The sequence below is a fragment of the Oreochromis niloticus genome, unplaced genomic scaffold (assembly GCF_001858045.2).
Source record: "Oreochromis niloticus isolate F11D_XX unplaced genomic scaffold, O_niloticus_UMD_NMBU tig00001668_pilon, whole genome shotgun sequence".
NCBI classification, from domain to species: domain Eukaryota; kingdom Metazoa; phylum Chordata; class Actinopteri; order Cichliformes; family Cichlidae; genus Oreochromis; species Oreochromis niloticus.
This window is the reverse complement of record NW_020327444.1, coordinates 366,370-391,031: the sequence shown is the minus strand read 5'-3', so window position 1 is coordinate 391,031 and position 24,662 is coordinate 366,370. Positions and strand designations below refer to the sequence as shown.

The following is a 24,662-nucleotide window of genomic DNA, read 5'->3' as shown; positions in this document are numbered from 1 at the left end:
CACTGCCTCTGTTTGTATCTCTGTCACTGCAGGTCCAACATGGAGTGAGAAGTCAGCGCTTTCAGGAGGCCGACAAACCTCACAGAAGAAAGGGAGAGAAAATCTTCAGCTGTGATGAGTGTGGGAAGAATTTTACCCAGGCTGGAGGCTTAAAAAGACACCAACTCATCCACAGTGGAGTTAAACCTTACAGCTGTGACTTGTGTGGAAAGTCTTTTACCCAGGCTGGACACTTAAAAACACACCAACTCATCCACAGTGAAGTTAAACCGTACAGCTGCGACTTGTGTGGAAAGTCTTTTACCCGGGCTGGAAACTTAAAAAAACACCAACTCATCCATAGTGGATTTAAACCTTACACCTGTGACTTGTGTGGAAAGTCTTTTGCATGGGCTGGAGACTTAATAACACACCAAATCATCCACAGTGGAGTTAAACCTTACAGCTGTGACTTGTGTGGAAAGTCTTTTACCCTGCCTCAAACCTTAAAAACACACCAACTCATCCACAGTGGAGTTAAACCTTACAGCTGTGACTTGTGTGGAAAGTCTTTTGCCCAGGCTGGAGGTTTAAAAACACACCAACTCATCCACAGTGGATTTAAAGCGTACAGCTGTGACTTCTGTGGAAAGTCTTTTGTCCAGGCTGGCAGCTTAAAAACTCACCAACTCATCCACAGTGGAGTTAAACCTTACAGCTGTGACTTGTGTGGAAAGTCTTTTACCCTGGCTGGAGAGTTAAAAACACACCAACTCATCCACAGTGGAGTTAAACCTTACAGCTGTGACTTGTGTGGAAAGTCTTTTACCCGGGCTGGACACTTAAAAAGACACCAACTCATCCACATTGGAGTTAAACCTTACAGCTGTGACTTGTGTGGAAAGTCTTTTTCCCAGGCTGGACACTTAAAAACACACCAACTCATCCACAGTGGAGTTAAACCTTACAGGTGTGACTTGTGTGGAAAGTCTTTTACCCTGGCTGGACACTTAAAAACACACCAACTCATGCACAGTGGAGTTAAATCATACAGCTGTGACTTGTGTGGAAAGTCTTTTACCCAGGCTGGAGGCTTAAAAACACACCAACTCATCCACAGTGGATTTAAACCTTACAGCTGTGACTTGTGTGGAAAGTCTTTTACCCAGGCTGGAGGTTTAAAAAAACACCAACGCATCCACAGTGGATTTAAACCTTACATCTGTGAGTTGTGCGGAAAGTCTTTTAAGCGGGCTCAAAACTTAAAAACACACCAACTCATCCACAGTGGAGTTAAACCTTACATCTGTGACTTGTGTGGAAAGTCTTTTACCCAGGCTGGAGGTTTAAAAAAACACCAACTCATCCACAGTGGAGTTAAACCTTACATCTGTGACTTGTGTGGAAAGTCTTTTACCCGGGCTGGAGACTTAAAAACACACCAAATCATCCACAGTGGAGTTAAACCTTACATCTGTGAGTTGTGTGGTAAATCCTTTGCTCAAAGTAGCAACTTACAGAAGCATCTAGTTACCCACTCTGGAATTAAGGTGTACAGCTGTGCAAAAACATTCACTTCATTATCTGCTCTGTGCAAACATCAGCCTGATCATGCAGGACTGAAATCACTGGATCACAATGAATCTGAAGAGAGAGAAAGATCCTCTTCTGGTTTCAGGGTCAGACTTAAAAACCTTGAGATCAGGCTCCACAGAGTTCAGATGGAATCTCCTGTAAAGAGTGTCAGCTGATGTCACACTTGGATCTGATGAGGTAGCTCTGATTTCTGGACCTGCAGTGAATAATCCTGAATGTTACATTCAGGAACCTGCATGTATAGATATGCATATCAAGTTTATTTTTTTTCCTTTGAGGGAATTTAATTCTCTAAAATGTTATCCCTGTTACATTTTATTCTTTGTTCCCTTAGGATACAGTAGTGTTTAGTAGTTGTACTTGTTACTGTATTATTAAAGTTATAGAAATATATTTTTTACCAAACTGATATTGTATCAAAATTACAGATATGGATATATATCAATGTTGGGTCTGTGTTTCCACATGCCCCGCTAGTTTAGAGACTTATTCCTCATGAAGAATGCAAAACATAAGAGATCATCTTCATCCGTTTCTAACGAGGGAAGCTTTGGTCAAGAACCAGCTCTTGAAGCCTAAATCCTTCAAAGAGCAGCTGTCCTCATAGCCTTTTTATGGACATGACAGTTACAGTTTACACAATACAACACAACACAAGCACCTCCCACCGTAAAACCCCCCAATGGTTCTAAGACAAGGCACTATTAGTGTGTATGTGTAAGCACCCATATGCATGTGCAAGAACGTGTGTGTGTGTGTATGCATGTGAGAATGTGTGTGTACGGGTTCGTACTATCCTGGTGGGGACCAAAATCTGACATTTACTATACTGGTGGGGACTTTCTGCACCGTGGGGACCAAAATCCAGGTCCCCTCGGGGTTGAAAGCAATTTTCACACTGAAAATGGGGTTTTAGTGTCAGGGTTACAATTAGGTTATGGTTAGGTTTAGGGTAAGGGTTAGGGTTAGGCATTCATTTTTAATGGTTAGGGTTAGGGTAAGGGGCTAGGGAAACCATTATGTCAATGGGATGTCCCCACCAGGATAGCAAACCAGACATGTGTGTGTGTGTGTGTGTGTGTGTGCGTCCGTAAAAAAGATTTGTGTGTGGACTTAGCCAAAAACCCCATGCAAGTTACAAGTACGAATTTTGACCCTATTTTTCTTCCTTTTAGCTGATTGGTTAATGTCATGTCAATCACAAATTAAACAGTCCAATCAGAGAACAGATGGGTTTGGCTATCTATCTAGATAGATAGATCAGTCTATATATATTTAAACACTGATCTTTTTTTTTTCTTTTGCACCACTTTGGGTAAAGTGAAGTGGATGACCTGCATCACACAGCACATGAAGTCAGAGACACACTTCCCAATTTTGCTGCTGAGATGAACACTGACATCCCAGCCAACAATAAGGAAGGTACTTTTCATACCAAATGTCAGAGTTATTTTTGCATACAATGTACTTTATCTTTTAGTAGAACAGTGGGGAAAGGCTAGTGATCCGCAAGATGCTGCAGTTTTGTTTAAAAGGCATCTCTTAAAGGAAAAGGAGGAGAACCCCATAATCACAGCTATCATTGGCATTCGACAAGATCAAACATCCCAGAGCCGAGAGATCATTGCTTTCTACAAAAGACCACAGATTGATTGGGCAGGACCTTTTCATTGTTCTTTACAAGGTAATGCTTATGTTGATGCATAGATTCAGTTAGTTTCTTTAAAGAAACTAACTGAAATGTTAACTCATTTACCAAGTTAACATTCCAACTTGGTAAATGAGAATTTTCCATTAAAGGGTGCTGTAAAGCAGTTTGTAACTTTACTTGTGTTGTTGTTGTTTTTTCTTTTTCCCAATTTTAAAATAGGTGACATAGCTGTTGGCACTGGGGTCCAGAGCAAGGTTATTATCGTTAACTAAAACTAACGAAATAACGAAAACTAGAAGTGAAAAAACATTTTCGTTAACGGAAATAAAAATAAAAACGAAAAAAGGAAAACTAACTAAAACTGTAATGAGTGTTCACAAAACTAACTAAAATTAACTGAATTTATAGCAAAAATATGTTTAGTTTTTGTTTATGTGTGCGTGTCATACAATAGTCAAGGGTGAAAAAGAAGTTTAGTTTCCAGGTTTTTTTCTTGCTGTGTCTCATTATGCCAGCAGGTGGCAGTACGTTAGTCGAGTCGTCTGTGTTGCTGCTCCGTCCACGCGCAGAATCATGTCAGGAAAAGTCTGGAAAAAGCGCCAGAGTCCAATTTGGGATTACTTTGAATATGTTTTGAATAAAGCAAGTGTCTTGTAGAGGAACGAGACAAATTATGAGGGACATTTCTAAAGGGAAAAAAATCCCACAAACCTTAAAGTGCACTTGAAAAGCTCACACAAGAAGGCTAAGCTAGCTTACCTTGAGAAGGTAAGGGAGCACGCCCAACCCTCATCCCCAGAAACAGAAGCTAACCCCAGGCAAGGCAGCGTGATGCATCCCGAGACAACAGGACTGGGATATCTACATAACTGTGTGAGTCAATTGCCTTCAAAAAGCTTATCAATTCACTTGAACCAAAATTACGAACACCCGGTGCTGCAAGAGTTAATAGTCTCGTTGTGGCCAAGATATACGTTTTATAGTTGCCTGGTATCAACGGTTGTTCATCTCCCCTAATTTATTTATTTATTAATTTATTTATTTATTTATTTGTTTAAAGAACCCATAGGTGGGAATGTGAGTTGTCTGTCTCTGCATGTTAGCCCTGTGACAGACAGGCGACCTGTGCAGGGTGCAGGGTATGGTAGCTGGAATAGCAACATACCCAAGGATAAGCAGAAGAGAATGCCTGATATAATGAAACTGGGATTTTGTTACACTTTATTGCAAACACAACTAAAACTATAACTGAAACTAATCAAAACTAAACTGAAACTAAGGATTTTCCAAAAAATAAAAACTAAACTAAACTAGCAAACAATTGGTAAAAACTAATTAAAACTAATATAAAATTGAAAATCTGAAGTCAAAACGAAATAAAAATAAAAACTAATGAAAATTGCAAAACTATTAAAACCCTCGTCCAGAGACATTTTTTCTGCATGGCAATGCTAAAGTTGCAACATGGCTTTAACACCCATAGCGGTATGCTTCTATATCCTTTTCTTAATTAATGTGAGATGAGTTTTTAAACAAATCCATCGAAAAATTTACTCCAGAAATTAAAAAAAAAAAAGATACCATTGAAGTATTTGCATCATGTTTGACAACTTCGTTAATCAACTACTTATGTCAATAGTTATTTTGCTTGTACTGTTCTTCTCCAGGTGCAGCCAACATGACCCTTCTCTTTGAGGGACAACAGAACCATCTAGTGCCTTCTACTTCTCAGATTTTGGCAGACAGTGACTTTGTGGTAGCAGGCAGAATGATTGGGCATTCATTTTTGAACGATGGGCCACGATTGCATGGCCTCAGCAAGGCTATTATTCACATGTTGGTCCATGCTGATAGAGACACTGTCACTGTCCAGCTCGATGATGTGCCAGATCTAGATATTCGTTCTACAATTTACAGGGTGAATACTAATTTACTTCAAGCCCAATGCTGGGCAGACACTGTGCGATTTTTTCAGTCGCGCGATTCAGCTCCTGCTCAAACTGCACGATTGACTCGCAGGGGTTAGAAGTTCATAGGTCACGATGCAGGGTCTCACACTATACGGCCCGATGCTCTGATGTGACCTGAGTGCTCACACTGTGCATCCATAAAATGAAGGTTATAACAGAAATTCTGTCGCTCGCTCTCCCTCTCTGTATTTCACTCACACAGACACACACACCACCACCATCAACTTTGCTAAATTACTAATGAAAACATTGATCAGGCAGCTGTGATTGAGCAGCAGTGTAGATCCAACTATTTTCACGGTTGTTGTGGTCGTGAGTCCACATCGAAAAGACTCGGATGAGCTTTCCAAAGTTCTACAAGTTGTGTCTCCATCGCTTGTGTCCAGATCACACGCTGCACTGCCTTGCTGCGGCGTCTTTTTCACTGACATTTGTGTTTTCGCGTGCGCAGTGTGAGAAGCTGCGGTGACACCCTCATGACGGTCGCGAGGATTTCAAACATGTTTGAAATCCTCACGACCAAGCGATTGATGATCGGGAGCTGGTTGTGAGGTGCTAATCGCTTCTCGTTATCCCACGTACACTACACGATGCAAGACGCACGATGAAGGCCAAAATTGGGCCGATCACCAAATCAGTCGCACGACTCAAAAATCGGCTCAAAATGGGCCAAAAATCGCACAGTGTGAGCCCAGCATTAGTGAAATCATAATTTAAATTAACTCATTTTTATATCTGCAAGAAAATGCAGATTTTTCAGGCAATACATTTGCAACATACTAAAATTTGAATTTTTCTCCTCTATAAGCTTGACGGTAACAAACACCTCACTGAGCAGCAGAAGGATGACATTAACAATTTGGCCATTTCCTGGGACTTGCCACCCGTCAGTGCAGAAAACTGCAGATGGCTGTTCCAACAGCTTCTCCATCATGCAGTAAGATTGCCCTTTAAAAATTGTTTTTAGATTGTCATCACCTAAGCAAATGTCATGTGGTTATTTTTAATTATTGTTTTAGGTGATAGGCTGAACTAAAAGGCAGACAAAACACATCAGAAAAGGTCTGAAGGACACCGGATTGTTGACTATGCTTCAACAAAGACCTGACACAGCCTCAGTGGTCTTTCCCCAGCATGAAGACAGCATTCTTACTGCACAGGTATTTCAATGCATTTATAAGATGCCGACTACAGTGACAAGGCGAGATGGCATGACAGTTAATGCTGCTTTTAGGGGAGGCTGTAGCTCAGGAGGTAGAGTAGGTCATATACTGATCAGCAGTTTGTTAAGATCCCTGGCTCTCCGCTCTGTATGAATTTTTGGTAGGAAGTACTGAAAATAAGAATGTGATTGTGAGAATGATAATTGTTGTAGAAAAAACTGAAGGGTCTGGGAGAGTAGAAAAGTAAGAATCAGTCCTTCTACCATTATACTTTAGGTGAGACAAAATGATTGATTGATAATACTTTATTCATCCTGAGGGAAATTCTTTTAAAGGCTGCCAGGTAATCCAGTGCCATCATGAGCACCCCATAGAATACATCATATATAAATGCCAAGTGTCGGAAAAAAGTCCCTTCACAAATTTAATATGTAAAAAAACAGTTTTTAAGGCAGTTGCATTCTCAAGTGTGTCTCTGAAATCTCATTTTAGGCTGTTCTTAGCCACATTGTTTGGCCAGGAGATGAGGGCGATGATGAAGACGATGATGATCCACCTTACCCACTAAGCATCCAAATGCAAACAGTGGGATTTCTGAAGACCTACATTGAAACAGGCAAGTGTAATTGCATTGCGATTCAAAATTTGAATCTAATTTGATTTCTAATGCATTGATTATTTTTACAGCCACTCCATTCCAGCTCAGCCAGCTGATGAGGTTTTGGGTCGGGTGGGAAATTCCGACTGGTACCATGAAGGTTGAAGTGGTCAAAGCAGACTACCTCATATCCTGTACATGTTTTGGAATGTTGCGTGTCCCTGGGCACTTCCACGAGTACAATGTCTTTTCCAAACATGTTGATGATTGCATTGCAACTTGTGCCACAGGTTTCGGCCTTATTTAAAAGCAATTTGTAGACACTGGATGTCGAATAAACTTTACCATGCTTGAAAAATGTTTTACATAGCCAAAAGTTTCACTGTTTACGTAGGCTTATTGATTTTTTGGGAATATTGTTATGCGAGTTTAAATATAAAAATTAAAGTTACAGTTCCCACCATTAACATTTATATTTGAAGTTAAGGAACTAATGATTGTGTTATTTAGGGTTGTTTTGTTAACTTGAAGTCATTGTCATGCATCCGATTCACATCATCTCTTTGTTTGAAGCAGTTTCATGGATTACAAGAGGTGTAAAAAAGTAGATTAATACTAAAGCTGTATTAAATGTTACACACAGTCCAATGCTGTTGAATATAATGTTAATAAAAATCTGCCACACTGTCAGCTGTGGTCAAGCTATTTAATTACCGCATGCAGGACAGCTAACACACATCAAAACATTACAGTTCTACAGTCATGAGAGTTTTTGTAACTTTCAAGCTGTTTTCAATAAAGTCAAGTTTTGAGCTATGAAAATTGGATGATAATTTTCCTGATTATTTTTGAGGTTGTTTGAAATCATTTTGTAAATCAAAGGAAATATGCTTGAACACCCCAAATTAAAATCCAGAAGTTGTCAAGGACATGGATTTGAAGCAGCAGTTATTGGACTTAAATACAAGTTACATTCTAGACTGGTCGCCACTCCATCAAAGTTAAGAAAAAGAATTCTCGTCAGACTGTAAATACAGTAGATCAATTGAATATTGCCTTTACAATTAAATAAAAATAGAAATCAGCAAGAATAGGCATGATGGCACCAAAACAAAATTTTATTGAAGCTATTATTAAACAAAGGATTTACATGAGAACAGAAAGCATTTATCATGTTACCTTTGCATTAACTGACGGGTTATCAGGAAAATATAACTAAACTCATCAAACACAAAATGCAATAACATTAAAAACTGAAAATAAATATTGATGCAGACTTTTACCAACTGTCCTTGGATAAAAAAAACTGATAATTCAACATAATGTAAACATCTGTTAGGGCAGCTTATTTTCAACCATCATTCTAGATAAAGCTATAAATCCTGCCTGTTCTCAAGAACGCCTTCCACATACTGGACAAGGGAACTGTAAATGTCAGCCCCATAGGACATAGAGGGTTCATGGTATTGAAAAGGTGTCTCACTCTTTCCAAATCCTCATTGTCAAGTGGAGACACAAGTTCTGGAAGGTAAATACCAGTTTGGTCCAAGTCTGCAATGTCCACATCTGGATACTCTGCCTGAAATTAGACGCCATCAATTCAGGAAGTCTTTAAAATACATGCTTTATTAATTTTGTCAATGATATACATATATTTTTGTCTTCAAAAAAGCGATGTGAATAATTTAGAGATGTATAATCATACAACAATACTTTCAGGAGGATCGATTGGATTCTGAGTCTTTCCAATCTCCCATAGTTGGTTTGGAGTGTAGTTCCGCTCTGTCCTAAGAGTGTGATTGTTCCAGCCTTCAATAAACGTCTCCAAATCTGCTTGGATTCATGGCAAAAACACATACTGTGCACAAAAAAGGTCAGTACAGTTTGTTGGATCCAAGACTCTGTCTTCCTCAAGTCTGTGAAGAAGATCGTGGTAGATGTTGGTGACAACATTCCAAACGTCGCGCCACAGGCGCTCTATCCTTTAAAAAAAAAAACAGACAAACAAACATTAAAAAAAAAAAAAAAAATCACTATACAGTGACATTCAATAATTAACGCCAGAATACTACACCTGGCAATCAAAAATATGTTTTTGTTATAAATTAGGAATACCTTTGGTTATGCACGCTTTTGCCAGACATAAAGCTTCCTCTACCACAGCCCCGAACTTCAAACACGTATCGAGCAATGTCAACATTCTCAACTCTTTGGTCTCCCCTCACTCTAAAAATATGAAAAACAAAGGACACAGAAATTACAGAGTATCACATTTTAGCAATGTTTTACATTCAACTGTATAATATTTTTAGGGCTCTTTGAGCTCTTATGCAGAGCTATATTTGTAAATATTTTCCCGAAAAGTACAATGCACAACTAGTAATGTTAACTTGCAAAGTGTTCTGTCACAGTCTGGCTGAGCAGCTGACTGTGTGAAGTATGAATAGTCGACCCAAGTGCAGACAAAAATGGAATGTGGAACAAAACTTGAATGTTAACAGAAAGCAAGCCGTTTCTTAAGGCTGGTAAAAACTATACAAAGCAAAAGGCAGAGATGAAGCTAAACTGGGCAGACTAAAGATAAACATAAAAATCAAAACATGAAACTCGCCGTGGATACAAAGATACCTAAAACCTGGAGCGTAGAAGCAGAGACGCATGGAAACATGGCACAAACGACAACATACAACATGACAAAGAATGAACAGAAACACACAGACTAAATACACACAAGTGTGATTAGAGGAAATGAAAACACATGGGAAACAGCTGACGCTGATTTGACATATTCGTTCATATTCATCTGATCTTCTACATTTGTACTCGCCCCCTCATACACTTCACTCTTCATCAGCTTCCCTTCTGTCTGTTCCACATGCTTGTCTAACTACAACGGGACTCAGAGCCGTTAGTTGTTCTGCTCCAAGACTTTGGATGTACCTCAGCCAGATCTCCGGACCACAAACTTTTTCACCACTTTTAAGTCACGTCTCAAAACCCATCTATTCAGAATTGCATACACCTGATTCTGTGTTAGTCCATTTTAACTTGCTCAGCTTTTATACTGTCATGCTTGCTTTTTTCTTCTTTAACTTATGTCTAAATTTTATTTGCAATGTTTCAATATATTGTATTGTTGCTATTGTAAGGTAACCTTAAGGTGTTGTAAAACGTATTATTAGTATTATTATTAGTATTATCATTGTTGTAGTATTTCTCTGCAAATAGAATACAAATGATAGGAAAATTCAATCATTTCCAGACAGCAAGCATGTGTGTAAGGCACGAATGTGTATTCAAAATTGAAGTGAGACTGATTTAAGCCTCTATGCTCTAATGTGAACAGCAAATCTTTGCATTATACCTCGATGGAAATCCATGCTTCTGTACAGCCTCAAGGAAGAATGTCAGTGCTGTAGAAGCCTTGTTGTTGTTAGCTGCTTTCAAGTACAAGATCTGAAAATAAAGAGACATTATGGAAGTACTAGTACTAGTGTAATAGGTTAACATATGTGTTTAAGTTGAAATGTGTGGCTGGTAAATCTGGATTACACCAATAGTTAAAAAGTTAAGAGATAAAAAGACTTATGGGGATGTTAGTTCAGTTTATGTCTTCAAACAAAGAAAAAAAGGGAACACCCCAGTTATATTTTGGTCTTTGTTATATCTTTCAGTGTTGATTCAGTATTTTCTAATTATACTTTACATCTTCCATGGCATTACTTAAAAATACCACTAGGTGGCGCATAGCGGCCAGGAGAAGCGTAAACCCCCCTGGGAGGCAAATCTGCAGAATAAATCCTGCAGTTGAATTGTAAACAAGTTAATGATCTGTGCCTCTTTATTTCAATATACAGGTGGGTTACTAGTCCTCAAAATGACTAATAGGTAACACAGTAGAAGCAATAAGACTGTTGTGAACTCGTGAATGAAAGTATACCGTTATAAGTTAAGTACTGTTGTGTTTTGAATGAGATCGTGATGTGAACGTGATTATGCTAGGCTAAGGGACTAACTAGCGGGGAAAATGAGTTTCAAGTACCGTAGCGATGCTAATGCACGTTCTCAGTTGTGTGTTCTCTATATGTCTTGTTGAAGTAAGACAGGATGCAAAAGCTGTAATTGATCCTTGCATAGCCACTCATGTGCTGTATATGAATAGTTATTTGCTATTCATGGGCTGTGAGTTACAGTACATTGTATTTCTTGATGCAAGTGATATGTATGTGTAACCGGAACAAAGGCTGAGGCAACCTGGTCACTGCGAGCCAATGTTATCTATATGTATGATGGTTAATGTATATTCGCCAAGGTTATTCCTGTACTTTTGACAATGCGCTGACAGCTGTTATGCCACACGTTACAAAGAATTGCTGGTTCTTATCAGAGGCGATTAATGACTTGTTCCCCTGTTGATGTGCAGAATAAATCCTGCAGTTGAATTGTAAACAAGTTAATGATCTGTGCCTCTTTATTTCAATATACAGCTGCGGGATCTAGGATTGCACCCCTCCCAGGCACCTGTCACACCAGGGGGGCAACACTAGCATCACATTTTCTGCTATTTTAGTGAAGAATGCAAACCTTCCTTGAGAAGCCATCAACACCACCAAACATCACAAGTCCATATCTGTAAAGAGACAAAGACACAACCCCTAAGACTTCAGCCACTGAGTATAATTAATTAATTGCATTTTTCACCAATAATCAAATATGAAACATTACAAGTTAGGACTTGTCAAATTTGAAAGTGGATCACACATTTCTAAAAGCATGCAAAGGCTGGTGAACTTCTCTTAATCTGTTAGAATTTAGAGATCTCTCTCTCTGTCATATTCATACACACATATACAGTGGCTTGCAAAAGTATTCGGCCCCCTTGAACTTTTCCACATTTTGTCACATTACAGCCACAAACATGAATCAGTTTTATTGGAATTCCAGGTGAAAGACCAATACAAAGTGGTGTACACGTGAGAAGTGGAACGACAATCATACATGATTCCAAACATTTTTTACAAATAAATAACTGAAAAGTGGAGTGTGCGTAATTATTCAGCCCCCTGAGTCAATACTTTGTAGAACCACCTTTTGCTGCAGTTACAGCTGCCAGTCTTTTAGGGTATGTCTCTACCAGCTTTGCACATCTACAGACTGAAATCCTTGCCCATTCTTCTTTGCAAAACAGCTCCAGCTCAGTCAGATTAGATGGACAGTGTTTGTGAACAGCAGTTTTCAGATCTTGCCACAGATTCTCGATTGGATTTAGATCTGGACTTTGACTGGGCCATTCTAACACATGGATATGTTTTGTTTTAAACCATTCCATTGTTGCCCTGGCTTTATGTTTAGGGTCGTTGTCCTGCTGGAAGGTGAACCTCCGCCCCAGTCTCAAGTCTTTTGCAGACTCCAAGAGGTTTTCTTCCAAGATTGCCCTGTATTTGGCTCCATCCATCTTCCCATCAACTCTGACCAGCTTCCCTGTCCCTGCTGAAGAGAAGCACCCCCAGAGCATGATGCTGCCACCACCATATTTGACAGTGAGGATGGTGTGTTCAGAGTGATGTGCAGTGTTAGTTTTCCGCCACACATAGCGTTTTGCATTTTGGCCAAAAAGTTCAATTTTGGTCTCATCTGACCAGAGCACCTTCTTCCACATGTTTGCTGTGTCCCCCACATGGCTTGTGGCAAACTGCAAACGGGACTTCTTATGGTTTTCTGTTAACAATGGCTTTCTTCTTGCCACTCTTCCATAAAGGCCAACTTTGTGCAGTGCACAACTAATAGTTGTCCTGTGGACAGATTCCCCCACCTGAGCTGTAGATCTCTGCAGCTCGTCCAGAGTCACCATGGGCCTCTTGGCTGCATTTCTGATCAGCGCTCTCCTTGTTCGGCCTGTGAGTTTAGGTGGACGGCCTTGTCTTGGTAGGTTTACAGTTGTGCCATACTCCTTCCATTTCTGAATGATGGCTTGAACATTGCTCCGTGGGATGTTCAAGGCTTGGGAAATGTTTTTGTAGCCTAAGCCTGCTTTAAATTTCTCAATAACTTTATCCCTGACCTGTCTGGTGTGTTCTTTGGACTTCATGGTGTTGTTGCTCCCAACATTCTCTTAGACAACCTCTGAGGCTGTCACAGGGCAGTTGTGGAGCTGTTTTGCAAAGAAGAATGGGCAAGGATTTCAGTCTGTAGATGTGCAAAGCTGGTAGAGACATACCCTAAAAGACTGGCAGCTGTAATTGCAGCAAAAGGTGGTTCTACAAAGTATTGACTCAGGGGGCTGAATAATTACGCACACCCCACTTTGCAGTTATTTATTTGTAAAAAATGTTTGGAATCATGTATGATTGTCGTTCCACTTCTCACGTGTACACCACTTTGTATTGGTCTTTCACCTGGAATTCCAATAAAATTGATTCATGTTTGTGGCTGTAATGTGACAAAATGTGGAAAAGTTCAAGGGGGCCGAATACTTTTGCAAGCCACTGTATACATGTGTATATATACACATACACATACACATCTCTCTCTCTCTCTCTCTCTCTCTATCTCTGCTAACTTGGCGGTAAAGTAATGGCATAATGTAAAATACAGTGTTTGTATATGCATGAATGAGTTAAATAGTAATGGACCCAAATGTGCCCTATGACTTTTGAGTTATGTTTAAGTTACCTAATTAACTTATGGTTGGTGTCAATTTGGAGCAGTGACAGAGGACCAGGAACTGTCCTTCTGACAACTGTTACGTCCCCACATGAAAGCTAGGTGAAGAGGGTGGGGGGGACAGTAACAGTTGTCAGAAGGACAGTTCCTGGTCCAAACGCCTAAGCTCTATTTCCCTTTTCAGGTGGAACTCTCTCTCACGCTCCTCCTTTTCCAGCTGGAGACGAGCCAGACGGACTTTGAGCCTAGCATCCTGCTTAGAACCCTCTGATGACTGGGTGGAGAGCGGATCAAAACGGGGCAGCGTCATTGGCCCGCCCTCGGGCAGCCCCTGGCCCACGGGTGTAGACAATGACGGTTCTACGACCTGGCTTGGAACATGAGGCGCTGCACTTGGTCCAGCCGGACCGGGTGTGCTCGGGGGTTCTTGCATTACAACCACCCCCTTCTCCAACAACCCGGACACCAGAGCAGCCTTCAGCTCTGTTTTGCGTAGACCAGTGGAGACACTGATCCCGTAATATGTTGCCACCTCCTGCAGATCCCTCTTCCTACAAACATCCAGCACGGCAAGCGACGGCTTTGCCGTAAACCCAGATATATCAAAAGCGGCCATGAAAACTCAAATCGGCCCGAAACACATAAATTAACCACCCAAGGGCCAAACAACACCTTCACTACACAACCAAAAAAAAACCAAAAAAAAACAGGCAAACAAAACGTGTTGTGTCAAGTCAACCATTAACTAAAATACTACCAACTCTCTCCCCAGTCCTGCCTACTCAGACTCTAGCCTCACCTAGCTTCTGAAGTGTACCAGGCTCGAGGCCACTTTAAAGGCAAATCATCAAGTGCCGAAGGCACCGAAAAGCCTACCCCCAACAGAGAATCAATCCCCACCCGGGTTTGCTCCGAAAATAAAAAAGGCAAAACAAAAAACGAGTGTCCGAAGGAAGAGCAAACGCTCAGCTAGACACTCCCCTGTTCTAGCCAGGGAGAGCAGCAGCTAGTCAAATGACCCTCACACAACACACAAACACCTGTTCACAATCGTAATTAGCTCAACTCCTTTCATTCCGATCCCGGACGAGCCCCCACTTTGTTACGTTCCCACATGAAAGCTAGGCGAAGAGGGTGGGGGGGACAGTAACAGTTGGATCTGGGTTGAAATGAAAAGAACGCCAGGCAGAGGTATTCAACACAAAATAAATCTTTATTATAATCAATTAACGCAATAATCATATAAATAGTAACAACAGAAAGAGACAACACCGCTGCTTTAATGATAACTCAAACAGATCAACACAAAGAGAATGGTGACCACTTCAACAAAGAAAACAACTATAAGGCTTCAACAGAAAAAGACAGCAACGCTGCTATTAACGATAACCAGGCAGGCCAAACAAAGTAATGGAGGCCGCCGTCACCTAAGCAAAACCACTACTCGGTTAAGAGCTACTCACAAAGAGCCACGCACGGTGGGGCTGGTCACACATACACAGCAGTAGTGATGGGACGTTCTGTATCGAGGCTTCGAAGCTTGTGTCGAGTAATGGAGGGGGCGTTTCCGCGATGCGCGTATCGAGGCTTGCTTCGTTTATGGGAGGAGCTGAAAATGATGACGTCCGAAGCCTCGCTGCCCGCTGTACCACGTGACTGGTTCAGGAAGTGGTTCGAACTGTGGAGCTCCACAGTAACCGGATACACGTGACCTCCACAGTAGCCGGAAGCACGTGACCTCCACAGTAGCCATAAACACGCATGGATACCGTGGAAGTCTTGCAAGTTGATCGCAAAGGTTGGGACAGAGTCTTTCTTAAATAAATTTGCCGTTAGTGATTTCATAATTCTAGGAATCGTCTAGTTTTCTTACAATGATCATGTTGCCACTTTTTTTGCGTTACAACAACATTCATTCTTATTTTAATTTTTTTTTTCATCGTGCTCCATGGCAGAGAAACACACAAATATGCTTTTTCCTGGGCCTGGTTTAAGTAAGAGAGCTGGATTAACGGCTTCTGTGGGCGAGAAGAAGAAAAAACCACATTTTGCATTAAAGTATGATTTATTGTTGGCGTCAGAGATGCAAAATAACGAATACTTCAATACTGTACTTAAGTAGAATTTTCTGGTATCTTTACTGCTGTACTTTTTTGTGCCTACTGTATACTTCTTTATACTTCTACTTCTCACATTTTAGCATGCGTGTCTGTACTTTGTAATCCGTACATTTGTAAATCAGCCCCCGCACGCGTGCTTTGGACGCAAGATTACTTCAGAATTTTGTACATAAATTATATTTTAGACCCTGTACTTCTTACTTCCACTTGACTAAAAAGTCGAGTCAATGCTTCTAATTGTATTTGATTATTTTTAAACAGAGGTATCTAAACTGTAGTAAGGAACGTGTGTACTTGTGACACCTTTGGTTAGCGTCAACACCGTAAATTACGTCACAAACAGATTTATATATTTATCAATACTTCTATTCGTTATTCTATTCTGTACAGCTTTTTTTATTGCCCAGATTTTAGTTAGCCCCTGTTCAATTGACTGTTATATGTCAATAGAAACATATCTCACAAATTAAAGTGTCTTGTAAAATATTTGGGGGGGTTTTTCAAGAATTTTCTTCCCAAATCTATTACATGCCAACTGTAAATTGTTATTTCTGCTAAAACCTGAACTTAAATGTGTATATGGTGTTAATCTGTTTTTCTGTCTGTTTTAGATGCACATATCAATCTGGAATTCGGGCTTAAAGCCAGAATTGCAGGAATGCAACACGTGTTGCAGAGGACTTTCACTGCCCTCTGTGCCCCACTTTCAGCCCTACCGTCAGGGCAAAGATTGAGGAGCATCTAAGTGTGCATATAAAAAATGCTTTGCATTTCAATGGTATCTTTGTATTAAATATACTTTATAGTTATAAATATGCACTTTTTTAAGGACTTCTGCAGTATCTTTGTTGGCTTAAAAGTTGCTGTTGACATTGTACAGTTCAGTGCATTCGTCTGCAACAAAAATAGTGTTTTTATAAAATATATATATATATATTATATTATAAAATATATTTTTATTTACTTTTCACCACTTTTCTTGACATAACTTTTGTGATCCATACCATTTTGCTTTCATTATTGAGCATGGCTTGGATGTTTTTGTTAACATGTACAATCTGATTGTTAGATAAATTGATTGCATTCTATACAACTACATTTAAATTACGTCTGTTTGTTTGTTTGTTTTTTATCTCTTACAGATAAAATGATATGCCGGTGCAGGCTGCCTTGTAGGACAACAGGACACTTTCACTGCCCTGTCTGTAAGATTACAATCATACGGCGTGGGGATATGGCAAGGCATTTATTGTCTTGTCAGCATTCTTCAATGCCAAGTCAGCCACCATTATCAGGACTGCTCCCCGCTGAACTCTCCGAGGAGACCCCTATTCTTCCGGCAGTACTCTTTGAGGAGCCCCATCTCCCCCCCAAGGTTTTGTCTTCGGTATCTGAACCATTTTCTGAATCTTTGTTAGAACATTCCTATGCTCTACCCTCTGTGTTCAATAAAACTGCAGCTGATGGAAAGTCCATGAAAATGACATGCCCTCACTGTGGCCTTACTCTTCGTACCAAAAACTACAAGGCTCACATGATGAGGAAGCACTCCAACCGATCAATAGATGTTTCCCTGGCCAGTCATCTGCAGTGTGTTTGTGTAGATGAAACTACAGGGTTATTTGCTGTGCAGAGAACTGGCCATGGGTTTTCTGTGCCAGTTCACGTTCAGAGGAAAACATGGGGGATGTCTCACAATATCAGATGTGAGCTGGAGGAATGTCAGCAATACCAGTTGCTGGCCCAGCGGAGCGGACTAGGCTTCAGTTTATGTGAGCACCTTCGCTCACTAGATTACTGCCGAGAAACTGTAAAGGAGGTTTTTCTTCAAGAGCACATCGTGATGGAAATGGTGGACCTTAAATTTTTTGGAGAGGCCAAAGCTGCTACATGCATAAAGAGACAGAAAGCTGCCCAGATGGCACATGCTCCACTTTGTGTGAGGGTGGATTTTGGTGGATCCTCAACACAGATCTGTTTGTCTGTATTTGAGCCGGAAATACACAGTTTCTGCCGTCTTGGCAGAATATTTGTGACTTACAATGCTCTGAGGAACACCTTGCATTGTGCTTGTGCAAAGCCACGAATATCATGTCCTCATAAAAACATAGCTAAATGGCATCTCTTCCAGACACAGAGAGACATCTTCAAATCAACTGTACCACTATCATCAGGCACCCCATCACAGATGACTCAGGAGAGTTCTTCCTTTGAGGACAATGCTGCTATCGAAAGGAGTATCCGCTATATGTTTAAAGAGAAAAAAATTCCTGGATCTCTTCCAGAAAATGTCATCTCACAGAAAATGGATCATCAGAAACAGCTCTTTCCATGTGAAACGTTGTGCCAGGTTTGCCCAGAGCACCCAAAACTTGATGAGGCTGTTCTAGTTACCAATAAAGCGAGGATTGTCAGCATGATGGGAGTGATTGAGAGTAAGTTTTAATTTTTTCTTATTCAAATAAAGTTTGAATAAGATTAAACATCAGTGTGAAATAATTAGTTATAATTGTTCCTATACTAATGTTTTGACATTAATGTGATTTGTCTTTAACAGATGTTTCAACACACCATAGATCGTGTCCTCGGTGCCACATGGTCTACAGATACCAGGAGTGGACAGATGGGCTTCACAACTTTGACAACCACGTTGTTTTGTGTCTTGAACTCTGCCTTTTTTTGAGAGAAAATCTGCAGGTGAGGATCACAAAAATAAAATATACTCATCTGAAGATTGCTTTAAAAATGTGTTTGTGTCATTATGATATGTTGGTGCCCAAATTTAAATATCTGTGTAATCATAGTCTTCTTCACCCTATTATCATATTACAGAACCATGTATCCGCTTCAAGGGTCATTGACTCATTGGAGGGCTTAAGAAGAGTGAAGTTTCCTTCTAGGGATACCATTTTTCATGCTTATTGCCATTTTGAGGCTTTGACTGACACAGACTACATGTACTCCTGCATAAACTGTGGGTTTCATCCCCCTGTGGTAGTTATGGACTTACACAGAAAAGGGGTGTTCAAGTTAGCAGGTAAGTTTAATGTACATTTGTGTTTATAGTTCATTGTGTACATTATGTGCATGTTCTTATGAGTCAATTTATTATAGTGAGTGACCTCAAAGCCCCGGAAGACTTCAATGGTGAACATGACATTGAAGGTTTTTGGAACTCTATTCACCTGGAAATGATAAGCCGTGGGTTTTTTCCAAGTGAGTGATGGCAAAAACTTATTGAAAGTCATTCAGTGTTTTAAAGTAATTTAGATTGTAAATAAAAACATGCCATTTTCTGTAGGCGGCGTGAAGAATCCATTTTCAGTTCCACCAAGTTACACGCACTGGGCACCATGGATCGGGAGTGAAACTCGAACAAGTGACATTGTGCTTAACACAGAGTTTCAAAAAGTAGGAACAAGCTCTTCACATGAAGCAAAGCTTAGCAGTGTCACAGAAGACCGTCTGTTGGATGAACTCGCCAAACAAAAGGTAACATTGCTTTTATGTTTTCAGAATATGTGACATAAAGTTCTTGGGTTGTTCCATTTACATTTTTCCCTAATTACTGTCAGGTTGGAGTGGTAAGAAAATTGTGTAAAGCATGCAACATCGACTCCAAAGGCTCCCGCTTTGATCTCATCACCAGACTGAGGGAGAAGATGAAGAGCAGGCAGACATATGATAAGGTCTTTCAAAGCATATGGGGGCCTCTGGTAAGCATCACTTAGCGATTATTAGAAGTAGCATTAAAATATGTAATTACAATCACAAACAACTTTTTAAATCTTTGCTTGCAGGAGGATGGTCTGTAATACTATGTCCACATGGCATTGTATACAGTGTTAAATTTAATCTTCGTGCTGAAAGTCCCCGGGATTTTGCTGACCTTCTCCTGTCCTGGAAGCACATGCCAAACGTCTGTGTTTACGATTTTGCGAGGGGTTTGGTGGCACACACCAATTTGCGGGTTCCTGATAAACTGCCATTTCATCCACATGAAGGTCGACTGGCTGAGCCCACTGAGGAAAATGTCATGGCTGCACAGGATGGAAGCCTGAAAGTGAATCTTCCATGGCTACATGAAAGGATGGATAGTGTAAATGAAAATCCTCATCCTGTCACTGGATCATCTGACCATTATGTCCTGTATGACAGATTTCACGAGGGAAATACAAAAGATCCCAAGGACATATTACGCAGAATTCAACTTGTCCCAGAGCTGAAAGGCTGGCTGAACAGTCAAGTTGTTGAACAGTTCTTTGCAAACATGAGGAAAAGCAATTACTTTTTAAGTAATATGAGTCCATCCACACGTGTTTCTGATGAGAAATATAACTCATCATTATAACACTGTCACCAACAAGAAACTTCTGGAGAGGCAGCTAAGACATGGTCGACTTGGAAAGATCAATATCTCATTGTCGGCACTGGGTCAAGCTGTCGTAGGTAAGTACATGCATTGTCTCATGACCAGAACGCTACCATTGTTCACATGTTAGATTTGTTCCTATCTGTGTGTTTATATTGTTTTCTTTGTGTACCTAGCCCCACAGGTGTGCAATAAACCCAGAGAAACCACAGAAACGGTGTTGAACCCAGCACCTTCAATGTCTGGTGACACTGGTAAAATTTCTTATTTTGAATGGTGATTGTCATATATAGGTGAAATAATAATCTTGCATTCATTATCTTGTTGTAGTTGAGGGCTCATAAACGAACTTGTTACATGCTGTTTCAAATGAATTTCCTTCTATAAATAGTGCTTATTTTTCTTGCATTTGTATGCATTTAATATGCATTCTATGTAGTGTTCTGTCTGAAACCTGTTAAAATCCCTATAGAACCTCAGGTAAGAGTTGACAACAAGAAAGCCAATAGAAGGTCAACAGATGCAACTTTTCCTGACCTGTGTGGACCACCGTGCGAAGCTCTGACAAAGCCTGAGAACATTTTGGCCAGCCGTTCATCATGGTGTTTTGTACCGCACCCTGGCCAACAACAGCTTGTATGTTAAAGTTTTCAGATGTCGCAAAGTGCAACTTTTAGTGCTTATCTGATTTTGTCATCCACAGTCTATGACACCTCTCTGTTTTTTTAGCTCAACTATGTTCTGGACATCAGCAGACCCAAAGATGAGCTGATTGTTGAAACGTCTTCTGGATGCATCACGCGGGCAGATTTTTGGACACTGGGTTTAAACAAACAAATGGAATCGACTGTAATTATTTTGTTTCTATGAATATGAAATAATAAAGTGTACATTCCTTTTTTTGATGATTTTTTCTGTTTCAGATTGGAAATGGCTGTTTTGAGCTTATCACTAAAATTGTTCAGTCAAAGGTACTGTATGTTGTATACGAGGATCGTCAAGCTTTAATTTAAAGAGTTGTTGTTTTAAATGTGCTGTTTTTACATTCTAGGGGATAAGCATTTACATAGAAAATCTGTATGTCACCCGGACTTGGCTTGCACCCTATGGCTGTGATCCATTGCAGTCCTTTCCTGTAAGTGTACCGCCCTTTAAAGAAACAAGCAAGTAATCAAAATGATTTTTTTTTATAACTTTGGTGAGAGTTCATATACAGAATACTTAAAAATAAAATTGTGTTTCAGACTGATGCTCAGAGGATGGACATCATAGTTCTCCCTCTCTAGACACCTGGTCATTTCCAGTTGTGTGTAAGTCTTGTTTTTTGACACATACAAACTGTTAGAATTTTGCTATGTGTCTGAGATGTATTCAAGCTTTTATGACACAGTTTCAAAAGTCTTTGATTGTGATCGCTTGCAATGACATTGTTTTCAGGTTTGAAGTCATGGCTAACTGTCTTTTAGGTACTGAAGCCACCTAAAAGAGAAATCCTCTTTCTTGACCCATTATACACAAAGGCAGGATTTGGTGGCCAACAATATGTTTCACTTTTGAGGTCACATTTTTATAAGCATGTTTGGTTTGTTCCAGAGTTTTCAGGAACCTGTTCAGTGTTCCAGGTTAAGTGCATCCCAGATCATGTTCTGCTGATCTTGAGTGTTCACACATACAGTACACTCACATGCTTTTTTTATAAACTATATCAGCATGATGCTTCAACATTTTATTCTATTTCTCATCTTCACATTCTGATCAAGTCAGTGATGCTGTCTTTAGATGAGTTTCAGACATAAATAGGGTCTTCAAATGTTCTAGTTTAACATAAAACACCATTAAATATTAGTTTGTAAAATATGCCAACCTGAAATTAAAGCTGAAAATGCTTAATTTTGACCAACTGTGAGCATGTGACTGTACTTTTTCATTTTGTTATGCTGTTTTGTTGAGGTCGCGTTCCTAAGGCCTGTAGTTACAGTTGGTGCTATTAGCAATAAACATTTCACACCCATCATGATGATGTCTGTTAACTTGTGAATGTAACTGTCTTGAAAAAAAGGAATCTTGCAGTGAAGCTCATTCCCGGGCAGTGGTCAGAAAAAAAGAGCTTTGACTTGAAGGTATGTGCTAGTTTAAGTGTATGGTGAATAATATGAATTACACTAGTCTTCTTTTAAGGGATTTTATTAACGAGCCTTTATTTTCAATGTAATACAGGGTTTTTCAAGCCAAGACTATGGAGTTGACTGTGGGATCTTCATGCTGATGGTAATTTTTCTCTTCTCTTCTTGAGATTCATACAGAAGCTAATTTAAGCTTCTAAAAAAATGACATTTTTATTTTTTCTTCCAAATAGTCTGCTCTGTACGTGGCACTGGATGCACCATTTGACTATACTATAGTAAGTATCCTATTTACTTTCACAGCAATGGAGTCTTGAATCTTTTGAAAGTTGTTAAATATGTTTCATATTAATATTTTACAGTCAGACATGCCCTACTTGCGTAAATGGTGGTGCTTGCTGTTGATGGAGAACTTTGATCTCAGAAGGTATTTATATTTTGACTTCTGTTCTATGTTGTGTCAAAGTTTACACACTTTAACAATATCAAAATTTTCTGTTAAGCTCTGGCAAGCTATTTGCACACTGGAGAGAGGAAGCCAAAGCTGTGCTTGAAGGACAACACGTGCCCATTTTCAGACTGAAAAAGCACAAGTTCCAGGAAGTCAGTCAGGTCAGTATTCACTTTAAACAGTAGTGTAATTACATGGTTAGTGACATTTGAATAACTGTTAAAAACTGTTCTGCAACAGAGAAATAGCTATGTTTTTATCCCCATTTGCCCGACACAGAAGCCAGCAGTTGTTGAAGATCTGCGTCCTGCTGTGCAGTGGGTTGTCCAAAATAAGGCACTTTTCCGTGGACACGTAACAATGCCAAAATATCTGTCCTTAAATCAAGGGGACCAGCAGAGGGTCTTAAGAGACATGTCAGAGGAAGAAGACACTGGAGCAAGGGACTTGTTCCTCTTTGTTTTTCAGTTTGCAGAGGACATGGAGCTCTTTTTGAAAGCATGTGCTGATGAGCAGGGACTAAGGGTCAGTGCTATGTTTGACATGTAATGGACAAATAAAGGCACTGGCTGTTTGTTATATTTGTTTCTTTCTTTAATATGTCGTTGTTGTTGTTTTTGTTTTGTTTTTGCATAGTACAAAATTCCAATTAAACTTATTTCAAAATGTTGTTCACTTGATTCTATGTCCATACTTTTAATAAAGGATTACAGTGTAACAGCATTAAATGTAAATGTAACAGCATAAGCACTCTGGGCTCTATCCTGGCCATTTGTGGCCACTTCACTTATTCTTTTTTTTTGACTGCTGCACTGCAGTGGACCAAAAGAATGACACGGGTTTGATCTTAAGGATCTAATAGTTGTGTGTGTTGTGCATGACATTGCCACACAAATATGTATTTGCAAGATAGAGTAGAATAAATTATGACGCATCAAATATTACATAGGCTGCAGTGAATTTCTGTTGATACAGACTATTGAGCTTTGAGTTTCCCAGTCAAACTTAGCTTTGAAGCACATGCTAAAAACACTTTTACTCTTGTACAAGACACCATAGCCAAAATATTAACAAAATATATATTATTAAAAAATTCAAAGCTGCAGCACATACAGCAACACACACTGTTAGTAAATGTGTCCTGGAGTTTATGCAGGTGCAGAAAGTGCTGCTGCTGTAAGTAAGCCTAACAGCTTCCAGATCACTTATTTTTCTGGAAAGATGGTAGGAAGGGCATCACTGCTCATTTCTACAGTCTCCCAGATCTTGGAATACAAAGCCTTTGTCCCATGAAACCACTTCACAGTACTAGGAGTCCACTAAAACCTATAAAGAGAGTGATCCTGGAAGAAATGGGGCACACACTAGTGACCTCAACAATTGCAAGACAGCCTTTTCCCCGATGCTCAGATGGGGGGAAAAAAAAGGAAGTTTCATGAAAACATTAGGACTTTATCACTGTTTTATCTGAAAAGTTAATGGTAATATATAACCTAACTGGCTATAAAGAGTAAAAAATTTAAATACAATTTTGATTTTGATGAAAAGGATTTTTAAAGAGTCACGTCGGTAAAAGTAGATAAATGTTTGAAGAAATATACATTTTATAGCATTTTGTGAACATACACAAAAAGTGGCCATTTTTGGCAACGAACAAACTGAGAGAAAGTTTTATATTTTTTGCTCTCCTTGAACAAAAATAACAGTGCATAATAATCAGTGTTGATGTTAATCAATTAAATGTCCCAGACTCTACTATTAATAATACAGCAGTCCCTCGTTTATCGCTGGTCTTACGTTCTAAAAATAACCCGCGGTAGGTGAAATCACTTTATTTTTTACAATTATAGATGTTAAGACTGTAAAACCCCTCACTACATGCTTTATACACTTTTCTCAGACAGGCATGAACATTTTCACACTTTTCTCTTTTGTTCAAACACTCTTATAGTTCAAACCTTCGTAGAAACATAAGT

The 24,662-nt window shown here is 39.6% G+C and overlaps 2 protein-coding genes across 9 annotated transcripts; both read left to right on the top strand.

Annotated features, from left to right (window-relative positions):
• Window positions 1–1,072: 1,072 nt before the first annotated feature.
• On the top strand, window positions 1,073–6,980 carry LOC109199775 (G2/M phase-specific E3 ubiquitin-protein ligase). 7 transcript variants are annotated; one of them, XR_002060073.2, is made up of 7 exons: window positions 1,073–1,752; window positions 2,897–2,997; window positions 3,124–3,480; window positions 4,894–5,144; window positions 6,005–6,133; window positions 6,216–6,356; window positions 6,852–6,980. XR_002060073.2 is itself a non-coding variant. In XM_019355110.2 (6 exons), exons 1-5 carry the CDS (start codon window positions 1,730–1,732, stop codon window positions 6,225–6,227), a joined length of 516 nt encoding a protein of 171 aa, XP_019210655.1. In that variant the 5' UTR covers window positions 1,073–1,729; the 3' UTR covers window positions 6,228–6,356; window positions 6,852–6,980. The 7 variants fall into 7 exon arrangements, 3 of the variants coding, with proteins under 3 accessions (XP_019210655.1, XP_025760227.1, XP_019210656.1); XR_002060071.2 differs by having other exon boundaries at window positions 2,897–3,259; window positions 3,446–3,480; XR_002060072.2 differs by having other exon boundaries at window positions 2,897–3,259.
• A 7,867-nt stretch (window positions 6,981–14,847) lies between these two features.
• Window positions 14,848–23,785, top strand: LOC102076318 (uncharacterized). 2 transcript variants are annotated; one of them, XM_025904441.1, is made up of 21 exons: window positions 14,848–15,418; window positions 16,883–18,175; window positions 18,298–18,437; window positions 18,573–18,777; window positions 18,855–18,956; window positions 19,042–19,232; window positions 19,316–19,429; window positions 19,541–20,189; window positions 20,289–20,366; window positions 20,585–20,748; window positions 20,842–20,961; window positions 21,036–21,083; window positions 21,164–21,247; window positions 21,357–21,422; window positions 21,579–21,670; window positions 22,172–22,232; window positions 22,330–22,380; window positions 22,469–22,513; window positions 22,598–22,662; window positions 22,739–22,847; window positions 22,966–23,356. In XM_025904441.1, the coding sequence occupies exons 1-8, from the start codon at window positions 15,382–15,384 to the stop codon at window positions 19,553–19,555; spliced, it is 2,097 nt and encodes a 698-aa protein (XP_025760226.1). In that variant the 5' UTR covers window positions 14,848–15,381; the 3' UTR covers window positions 19,556–20,189; window positions 20,289–20,366; window positions 20,585–20,748; window positions 20,842–20,961; window positions 21,036–21,083; window positions 21,164–21,247; window positions 21,357–21,422; window positions 21,579–21,670; window positions 22,172–22,232; window positions 22,330–22,380; window positions 22,469–22,513; window positions 22,598–22,662; window positions 22,739–22,847; window positions 22,966–23,356. The 2 variants fall into 2 exon arrangements, 1 of the variants encoding a protein (XP_025760226.1); XR_003217593.1 differs by lacking the exons at window positions 14,848–15,418; window positions 16,883–18,175; window positions 18,298–18,437; ... (3 more) ...; window positions 19,316–19,429; window positions 21,579–21,670 and adding an exon at window positions 19,446–19,456 and having other exon boundaries at window positions 22,966–23,785.
• Window positions 23,786–24,662: the final 877 nt, after the last annotated feature.